This window comes from Pristiophorus japonicus, chromosome 3 (genome assembly GCF_044704955.1).
Source record: "Pristiophorus japonicus isolate sPriJap1 chromosome 3, sPriJap1.hap1, whole genome shotgun sequence".
NCBI lineage: Eukaryota > Metazoa > Chordata > Chondrichthyes > Pristiophoridae > Pristiophorus > Pristiophorus japonicus.
Window position 1 is genome coordinate 200,519,686 of NC_091979.1, and position 10,332 is coordinate 200,530,017.

A 10,332-nucleotide genomic window follows, 5' to 3' on the forward strand; every position below is an offset into this window, starting at 1 on the left:
CCAAGCTAATGTCTTTCCTTACAATTGCATTAATTTCCTCTTTAACCAGCAATGCCACCCCTTCTCCTTTTCCTTTCTGTCTAGCAGTGCTGAGGCCATTTGTAGCCCCTTCGCACCCCCAACCCTCAATCTGATGCTCTGACTGAGATCAAAGCACAGACAAAGAAACGTAATTATTTTCTCTCTTGGCAGTGGTCTTGGAGCAGGCGAATGCTCAACCTCTAAACAGATGAGGAGCAAGTGCCAGGCAATAACTTGCAATTTAAAAATTTGTAAAATAAAAATGGATCATTCGCTGCTAATTATCTAGAGGTATGAGCTGCTCCCAGTCTAATTGTTTGGTTAGATCTTTCAATAGAATGAACTTCTGAATGGATTATTAAATGGGCCCACGGTACACCGATCTTAAGGATTGAGCCAGCTTTTATCTGCGTAGTTCAGTTCCAGTTGTAATCCTAATGTTGGGTTCCTTGGTAAAATGGTTCTGGATTTCGGCACGGTTTCACTGTGCAAGCTCGAGCTTGAATCTATTGCTTCCTCTTCTACGTGTTTTTATTTTACCTCGTACCAGTTCCATATGTGAGTGTAGTGGCTGAATGCTGATAGTGAGTCATTAGTTTGTTCAGTTTGGAAGAGCTCGCTCCAACTACGATTGCTGCAATGTCATATAACAGAGTTCCATCCATTTTCCCTTCCAGTTGCAATGTTACTTGTGAAGTGATGGGGCTGGATTTGCAGCCCCTATGGGTACGTACGAGGTGCACATCCGCCTGGAGCGGTCCCCTGCGCATGTGCTAAAACCCGGAACTTGCGAGCTGTCAAGAATCCTCCTGACAGATTGTACGAATCCGAAAGAAAAGGGCATTGGAGCCCAACTTCTGCCCAGCGAATGCCCTTGAAATTCTTACGCATGGTAAAAGCAGGTGTAAGGTCTACTTTTGCCAGCGTAAGAGTTTAAAAAAAAAAAAAATAAGAAATTAAATGTTATCCTCATTTATACATTAAAAACCCTGTCCAATAAGGTCAGTTTATTTTTAGCCTCGTTAAAACATATTAAAAAATTTCAAAAATTAAATTTTTATTTAAAATATTTAAATAGCATTTCAATTAATTTTAAACATGTAGAGTTAATAAAAATTTTATTTCATATGTTTATGTATTTTTTTTTAAGTGATTCCCTTTCATACTTCTGGCAATTCCGTACAAAGGGAAATCCCATAAGAATGAATGGAGATTCCCTTTTATTGGTTGAGCAAGCCCACGTGAACCCAGGGGCGCTTGCGAACCGCATGTACCCCTGAGATACGCAGGCCTCTACCCGCGGGTACCTGGAGAGGCCCAGGACTGCGAATCTACGAACTTCCTAGACCACCAGGTAAATGTGTAGATTTTTTGCAGGTTGGAGGCATCCGCCCGCCAGAAACCTGCGACCACAATTTCTACCACGGATGTATTTTGGGAGGAACATGAGAGGCAATATAAACTAAATTATACAATTTTAAAGGGGGTGCAAGAACTGAGACCAGGGGGTTCACATACACAAATCTTTGAAGATGGCAGGACAATTTGATAAAGCTGTTTTTAAATTTAAAAAATACGAGACCCATGGCTGTATAAATAGAGGCAAAGAGAACAAAAGCAAGGAAGTTATGCTTAACCATTCTAAATCGCTGGCTGGGCCAAAGCTGGAGTATTGTCCAATTCTGGGCACCACACTTTAGTCCTTGGACAGGGTGCAAAGTGAAATTTACACAAATGGTACCAAGAATGAGGACCTTCAGTTATGTGCAGAGACTAGGAGTGAGGATTTTTTTCATTACAGCAAGGAAGGTGAAGGGAAGATTTAATAGAGGTGTTCAAAATTGTGAAGGGTTTTGATCAAGTAAACAAGGAGAAACTATTTCCATTGGCAGGAGGGTCAGGCACCAGATTTGTAACTGGCAAAAGAACCAGGGGAAGAAGTAGAGAATATTTTTGACGCTTATGATCTCGAATGAAAAGGTGGTGGAAGCAGATTCAGTAGTAACTTTTAAAAGGAAATTGGACTTGAAAAGGAAAGATTGGCGCTTCTATGGTAAAAGAGCAGGGGAGCGAGACTAATTTGATTGTGCCTGTGCCAACTCTTTGAAATCACTATGAGCCTCCTTTTGTGTTATAAGATTCTGAGCAATATCAGGGAGTGAGTTGTGAAGCAGTAATTTCACAATTCAGGGAAACCATCTGAACTTGCAGGTGGTGCAATTGTTGCATCAAACTTGCTCACCAATGTTGCTATCTTCTTGTATGCGATGAGAATCAAGCATTCATTTTGACATGGTATATAATTTACTAGGTTATGGCGGCTTCCAGTTGCTCCAACATCATCGGCCGTCCTTCGGAATCGAGGAAGACTTGCTTCCACTCTTAAAATGAGTCCATAGGTGGCTGAACAGTCCAATATGAGAACTACAGTCCCTGTCACAGGTGGGATAGATAGTCATTGAGGGAAGGGGTGGGTGGGACTGGTTTGCCGCACGCACGTTCCGCTGACTGCGCTTGATTTCTGCGTGCTCTCGGCGATGAGACTCTAGGTGCTCAGCGCCCTCCCGGATGCATTTCCTCCACTTAGGGCGGCCTTTGGCCAGGGTCTCCCAGGTGTCAGTGGCGATGTTGCACTTTATCAGGACGGCTTTGAGGGTGTCCTTGTAACGGTTCCTCTGCCCACCTTTGGCTTGCTTGCCGTGAAGGAGTTCCGAGTAGAGCGTTTGTTTTGGGAGTCTTGTGTCTGGCATGCGAACAATGTGGCCTGCCCAGCGATGCTGATCAAGTGTGGTCAGTGCTTCAATGCTGGGGATGTTGGCCTAGTCGAGTACGCTAATGTTGATGCGTCTGTCCTCCAGGGGATTTGTAGGATCTTGCAGAGACATCGTTGGTGGTATTTCTCCAGCGACTTGAGGTGTCTACTGTATATGGTCCATGTCTCTGAGCCATACAGGAGGGCGGGTATTACTACAGCCCTGTAGACCATGAGCTTGGTGGCAGTTTTGAGGGCCTGGTCTTCAAAAACTGTTTTCCTCAGGCGGCTAAAGGCTGCACTGGAGGCGGTGTTGAATCTTGTCGTCAATGTCTGCTCTTGTTGATAAGAGGCTCCTGAGGTGTGGTCCACAATGTCCAGGGCCTTGATGACTAAGGGGGCAGTGCTGTGCGGCAAGGACAGGCTGGTGGAGGACCTTTGTCTTACGGATGTTTAGTGTAAGGCCCATGCTTTTGTACACCTCAGTAAATATGTCGACTATGTCCTGGAGTTCAGCCTCTGTGTGCAGACGCTGGCGTCGTCCGCGTACTGTAGCTCCTCGACAGAGGTTTGGGTGGTCTTGGACCTGGCCTGGAGATGGCGAAGGTTCAACAGGTTCCCAATGGTTCTGTAGTTTAGTTCCACATCAGCGGAGAGCTTGTTGACTGAGGTGGAGCATGACAGCGAGGATGATTGAGAAAAGGATTAGGGCGATGACGCAGCCCTGTTCGACCCCGGTCCGGACGTGGATTGGGTCTGTAATGGATCCGTTGGTAAGGATCACGGCCTGCATGTTGTCGTGGAGCAGGCGGAGGATGGTGACGAACTTTTGGGGGGCATCTGAAACAGAGGAGGACGCTCCATAGACCCTCGCGGTTGACAGTGTCAAAGGCCTTTGTAAGGTCGAAGAAGGCCATTGGAAGCACTATATAAGCCGGCCCCTAAGACCTGTTCCTGACTCTGGAGTGTCTTAATAAAGACTGAGGTCATTGTTACTTTAACCTCCGTGTGCCGTCTCATCTGTGTTAGGAACACAATAGTTTTTGCTTTGCACTCAAAATCAACCCCAGTTCTCTAAGAAGGCCAACCCATGAAAATTGAATGCTGTTAGCACGTTAACTATTTAGAACTGACTTATGTTGAAAATTGGCCTCAGTGCTTACGTTATCGGAGAATAACAGTCACACTATATTACATGGGGAATAACCCAGATACTGCAGTATAAGCTACAACGAAAAACTCGTACTGTATAAATTGCAAAAGGAATTCTGGTTTCATGAGGACCATTTGCCCGTGGCACTGATTTCTTCTTTTATTGTTGTGCTTTGTCTTTCCCTACTCCTCGCAACATTGCTTTTCATCCATTGTGTATTCTAGTGGGGTTGAAAATAGTTAGAATAGATATGCGTAAGTTTTGGTCGCACTGTTGCCTCTGAGTCAGAAGGTTGTGGGTTCAAATCCCACTCCAGACACTTGAGCACAAAATCTAGGCTGACACTCGAGTGCCATACTTGAGTGAGTGCTGCACTGTCTGAGGTGCCAGCATTCAGATGAGGCGTTGAACAGAGTCTGCCCTCTCGGTGGATGTAAAAGATTCCATGGCACTATTCAAAGAGCAGGGGAGTTTTTCCCCTGTGTCCTGGCCAATATTTATCCCTCAACCAACATCACTATCACATTGCTGATTGGGTGTCATGTTTTGTACATTGCTACAGTGACTACACTCCTAGCGTACTTTTTTGGCTGTAAAGCACTTTGGGATGTCCGGAGGTCATGAAAGGTGTGATTATGAATGAAAATATTTTTTTCTTGTCTTGCTCCTCATAAGTGTGCTTGAAATGTGAAGAGATCAATTCTCAGCACTTACATCCCTTGCCTGGAGTGCAAAAATTTAGGAAGCTTAGATGGGTAGCTGAGAAGTTGCAGTAAAATAAAGCTGATTTATTGGGCATCCTTGAGAATTGGATTTGATGGTAACACTGGGAGTTGCAGCTTCAATTATTTCCTCCCCAGGCTCAGTTCCTGACCTAATGTCTGATCCAATCCAGACAGGGAGTTGAGCAGGGACTGCATCACCCTGCAGAGTGAAGGAAGGTTGAACATGGGCGTTCTGTCTCGCTGGTATCTCATGACCAACCAGTGAAGGCACTGCCAAACATCTAGGAGCAGGTACACTGGTAGAAGAAATGTGAATCCAGGCAGATTTTAGGTTAAAACTCCAGTGTACGACCTCTCCCACTGGGGATGGCTGTTGGTTAAGACAGTTGCAGCTTAGCCATTCGGAGAAGATCCCAGGCTCCATTCCCAACCTGCACCGATCACTGCTGCCACAGCAGTTGGCTGGGGAATGGGGCTCCAATTGGCTGCAGCGCCTCCCAGTAGAGAAGAAGAAAATGTGCGAGGCTTGCCAATCCTAACTGCTGTCCATCAATGCCTGTTTGAGAGCACATGAAAGAGAACAGCATCGGGTTGTGCTGTGTAGTGGTGCTCATTGGGATGGCACTAAATGGAGAGAGCTGCTGGCACGCCTGAAACTAAACCCCTGTAAGAGTCAACTGCCTTCAGGCGAGGAAGGGAGAAGCTGGCAAAGAAAATTGTGGCAGGGATGGGAATAAGTTACAATAAAACAGAGTCTAATGTTGGTAGAGTTGCGCTCGCATTGATTGACCGTACTTTATTTTTGGTTCAGCATCTCCAGACCACTCGGCACAGGCGGTTTGCCAGCGAGTCCAGGAATCAGGTAGCAGCTAAAAGCCTCATGGAGCGCTTCCTGCAGGATGTCATACAGTACCATCCATCCAGATACAATGACAACAGGTAAAGAAAGGCAGCCTTAGTTAGACTTGATCTGTAATCTTGTATCTCTTTGCCAGTTAGCAGCTGGCTTCTGTGTGCAGCCACCTGTCGCTGTCAATGCACATAATTGCTTCATTTTTGTAACATAACACAAAACTACAATGTTATTTCAAGGTACAAATGATTGCAAATGGGGTGCCTAGCTCCTTGATTCTGCAATGGCCAGGTTGTAAGGCCTTCAGCACCAGGAATATTTTGATGGTTAGAAAAAAGTAACATGTTGCGTCCAGATGAAATGTTCAGTACCTTCCTTCTCTTGATGAGGCTTCCAAGGATGCAGGACTGTGATAACAGCCTGAAAAATAGAACTGTTAATGCTGAAATTTATTCTGGTCCCAATTAAATAAAAGCAGAATGTTGATGTAAAGTGCTTTACATCCCGAGATCATAAAATGTGCTATATAAATGCAAGTCCTTTTCTTTTCATTGCTGCCGCCCTATGATTGGGGGTAGGGGAGTACCAATGCCAGGCACTCCTTTAAGGGAGTGCTATAAGTTCCTCCCTAAAGGGGAAGGGTAACCAACGCCAGGAGTTCCTCCTAAGGGGATACAAATGTCAGGTATTCCCTCCTGAAGGGGAAGAGAGCTCCAATGCCAGGTGTACTCCCTGGCTTAAGTGGGACTGCTCAATAAAGCGTGCTTCAGTGGCAGGATATGCAATGGGATGGCTTGCCAATTTGCTCCCCTGCTGGAATCAATGAACCAAGAGACCAGCTGATCCTAATTTCTTGCAGGAAGGTTGTTATATTTTTTTCTCCCATGAGGTAACATCTATTTGTGTTTCTCAGGTCAACGTACATGGACCTGCCATCAATTAGTGCCCCGCTTGTTCCCAAGAAGGAGCTTGCAGACGTACATTCTTATCAAGATGACAAGGAGACCATTGGAACCAGAGAGGAGTTACCGAGCACGGATAACGAATCCATTCGATCAGCACACTTGCTGATTGGGAGAAACACTGCGAGTTGCAATCGGGCCAAAGACAGCATTGCATCTTCACTGCTCATTGGGGATCCACTAAATAGAAAGGAGACCATCAGTAAAGAGCCAGCAGCTGGAGAGCAGTTGGCTGACATCAGCTCCCCTACCCATAAAGAGTTACGCAGGACTGCTTTTTTAGGTGTGAGTGAGGGCATCCTATCTTACAATAAAGTGGATAGGCAAGGACGTTGCCTCAGTTTGGGGCTATATAAGCCGGTACCAAGGAAAGGAATAAAGGACCACAATAAACCCTTAGCCATCAGCCCTCACAGATGTGAGCACCCTGAACATTGGAGTCCTACGTCTCCTCAAATGAACTTTCCTAATGTCTCCTCAGGGCCAGCTTTTAGGTTTTCTAAATTGCACAATGTTAACTTTCAGGGCACAATAGCTGGACCGCCTCTTCCTCAACTCAGGGACTATGCAGGGGCCTGTAGCCCGCGCTGTACTGGTGGGCCAAGTCAAACTGAGGAATGCAAGCCACAGAACAGGAACACGGTCACTTGCTTGAGTACTCTCAAAGAAACCGAAATGGCAGACCGCATAGAGGATTTGGTCTCTGAGACCATTGAGACAGTCATTCAGAAATATTGTAACAGGAAAATATCACATCCGCAAGACAGCGGCAGTGAGAATTCAGCAGCTGAGGTGAAAGGAACACCTACGTATTGTCCGCTTGAAAAGCAAAGAAAAACAGTAGAGAGAAGCCCGCAGAACAGTGTTCCAGTGACGAAATGGGCCCCTGAAGGAAATCACCATTCTTGTACACCTTCGAACAATTGTGAAATGGTTTGCAGCAGGCAGGCAATACGGGATACAGCTTCTTGCTTCAAGAAAATGCTGTCTTTAACCCTCTCAAGTGAAAGAAAGTCTAGAGTGCACCGCCAGGGCACGGGTGATGATGTGGGTAGTTCTGGCGGCAGCATGTGTTCTCTTGGCAGTCAACTGGGACGCTTGAACTCTACCAGCAGCTCTGAATGGGATGCCTCTGTAAAGATAGAGAAGGACTGTTCAAAGACAGCAGTTAAGGATTTGGAGGTGCTTACAGAAACTCAAATAACCCTCGAAGACCGTGGCTATAAAACTCAATTGAGCTCCGTGCTCCATTTCCAACCAGACGAATGTGGCAAAATGGAAGAAGAAAATCCCGCCCCTTCAGAGAACGATGTGAAAGCAGAACCCGTTGAAGAAAAAGTGCAACCCCTTGAAAGCGAGCGGAAGCTTCGGTCACTACCATACGTACCTGCAACTTTTGCTGGAAAGACTTGGTCAGAAATTATGGCAGAAGATGATCTGAAAGTGGAGGCACTTGTGAAAGAGTTCAAGGAGGGGCGATATCTGTGTTATTTTGATAGCGAGTCTTTGGCCAACCACGGAAAGAAGCAAAGGAAGAAGCACAGATCTGGCGTGAAAGACACATCAAAGGTGTCGGCTGAAAGCAGCCTCGATGTCCCAATGCTTGAAACACTGCCACACTTGCAAGAGGGGAATGATGAGGCTGGGCCTTCCCCTGCACTGTGCAAGCCAGTATTACACAAGAAGCCAGCCTCGCGGCACTGTCGCTTGGCCTCCAGATGCCAGGTTGTCAAAGTCAGTCATGGCACTCAAACCAGTGAGGTCAGCTACCCAGTGGTGAAAAAGAAATCCAGAAGGATAGAACAGGAGCCGGAGAACGTTTGGAGCGGGCCAGGGCAGGAAGAGAGGTCTGACATGAAAACCAGGCTGTGCTCCTTGAGGTTACCCAGGTCCTACAGCAAAATCATGAGCCCAGTCCAGCCCAGGACGGTCATTTACGTCCTCTCTTCGCCTGAATTCACGTCGGTGGCGCAAGCTGCTTCCAGGGAAGACAAGAAGATATCCAGAGCCTCGGAGGACAGTGCCAGTCCAACCAAATACAAATACAAGAAGTCTCCGGTGAAGTATTATGACCCGGCCACGAACAGGATCCTGAAGATGCCGCCCGGCACCTTCAGGGCCGAGCGGATGAGCCGCTCGTCTCTCTACGTCCGCCAGCTCTTCCGGAGCCTCAGCCCTGACATTAATATGGGGCGGCCCACCGACGAGCGCAAGAGCCGGCTGAAAGCGGGCGTGGCCGGCAGCAGCCTCCTGCACGCCGGCAACGCTGCCTCCTCGACACCGTGGACGGCTGGCGCCAAGGGCAAGGAGCGGGCGCTGGGGGAGAATCCCGGCAGCGATTGCCCATCCAAGAGCTCCAGCTCCCTGCAGACCTCTCTGTCCCGCTCGCTGTTCGGCTCCGACGCCCCGCCACCACGCCGCCACTCTGATTCCAAGGGCGTGGTGCTGTCGCCGCTCCGGAGAGACACCCCTGAGTCTCCTTTTGGCAGGCTCAACGTGTACGTGGGCCCGCGGAGCCGGCGGGCCCCTGAGAAGGAGAACCCGCGGAAGACACCGCTCTACAACCTGAGGGGGGTGTCTTCTCGCTCTGACTCGAGGACTCCGGCCGGTACTGGCCCTCCGCTGCCTCACAGGCCGCGCTTGCGATCCGGTGTGCGGGTGGCAGCCGCCGACAAGGGCGGGCCGTCGTTGGGCGACAAGATGGCGCAGAGGGAAGTGGAAGGCGGCGAGGTGGCAGTGGCCCGCGAGAAGGTGACACACCGCCACAACCCGCGCCATGGCACCCGCAAGAGGAAGTGAGGGCCCACACCCACACACGTCGTCAATTGTGATTTTTTTTTTCTATTTGTATGAAGTATTTCAGGGAATTTGCAGTTAAAACAAAAGTTACAGCCTGTATTTTTATAAAGAGCCCAGGTGTTTTTCTTTTAAAGTGTGTCCGAGTCAAAATAACGGCAGCTGGGTTGGGTGCTCCAAACAACACATAAAATGGCGCATGCCTTTCACTATCGCCATCTTCTTTTCAGAGAATGTACAGCACAGAAACAGGCCATTTGGCCCAACTAGTCCATGCTGGAGTTTATGCACCACAAAAACCTCCTTCACCTCACCCTATCAGTATATCCTTCTATTCCTTTCTCCCTCAACTGTATCTAGTTTCCCCTTTAAATGCGTCCATGCTATTCACTTCAACCACTCCTTGTTCCATATTCTAACCACTCTTGGGGTCAAGACCTTTCTCCTGAATCCTCTATTGGATTTATTAATGACTTATATCATAAGTGGAAACATCTGCCCCATCAACTCCCTTCATAATTTTAAAGACCTTGATCGGGTCATCCTCAGCCTTCTCTTTTCTAAACCAGAGTTGACGACCATAATTTAACCCCGTGTCTAGGCTGAGTTAGCGGATTTCAATCGGGAAAGCGCTGGGCGTGTGCCTTAGTATCCCCGGGCTAGGAAGTGTGGGGCAGGTGAGGGAAAAATCAACAAGAGTCCCTCTCTTGATTGTTGTCTAATAAATCCTGCTGGAAATTGCGTGTGTGTGAAGACAATGTAGTCAAATAGGTCGTTGACACTCGCTGTCTAGATTCATTCGTGAAGAGTGACCACCTAGTGGGTTATCCAAGACCTCTGAAGATACTTTGAGGTGAGATCCAGAGGGAGGAGTGTTTATATATTCATGTCGCTGAGGACGCAGCAGAGGAGAGTGCTTGTTTAATCGTGTGTGGTTATTGAATGCTGAACATCAGTAAGTGTCAAAGAGCAAGTCACTTCAGCTTGAAGCAGCTGCATTGGCCTTCAATCTTAGAGGGAGGAAATAAAGGCAGAACATTCAACAGAGCAAAGCTTTAGAATAGTTCTGA

The 10,332-nt window shown here is 47.5% G+C and overlaps 1 protein-coding gene across 5 annotated transcripts in view; it reads left to right on the plus strand.

Annotated features, from left to right (window-relative positions):
- The window catches only part of zdbf2 (zinc finger, DBF-type containing 2), a 49,215-nt gene extending 39,817 nt beyond the window's left edge, over positions 1–9,398 (plus strand). For all 5 annotated transcript variants that reach the window (XM_070874906.1, XM_070874908.1, XM_070874907.1 and 2 more), the window contains 2 exons: positions 5,463–5,590; positions 6,418–9,398. In XM_070874906.1, the coding sequence (XP_070731007.1) occupies positions 5,463–5,590; positions 6,418–9,265 (2,976 nt within the window). In that variant the 3' untranslated portion in view covers positions 9,266–9,398. The remainder of the gene's footprint in view (positions 1–5,462; positions 5,591–6,417) is intronic.
- The last annotated feature ends 934 nt before the right edge of the window (positions 9,399–10,332 follow it).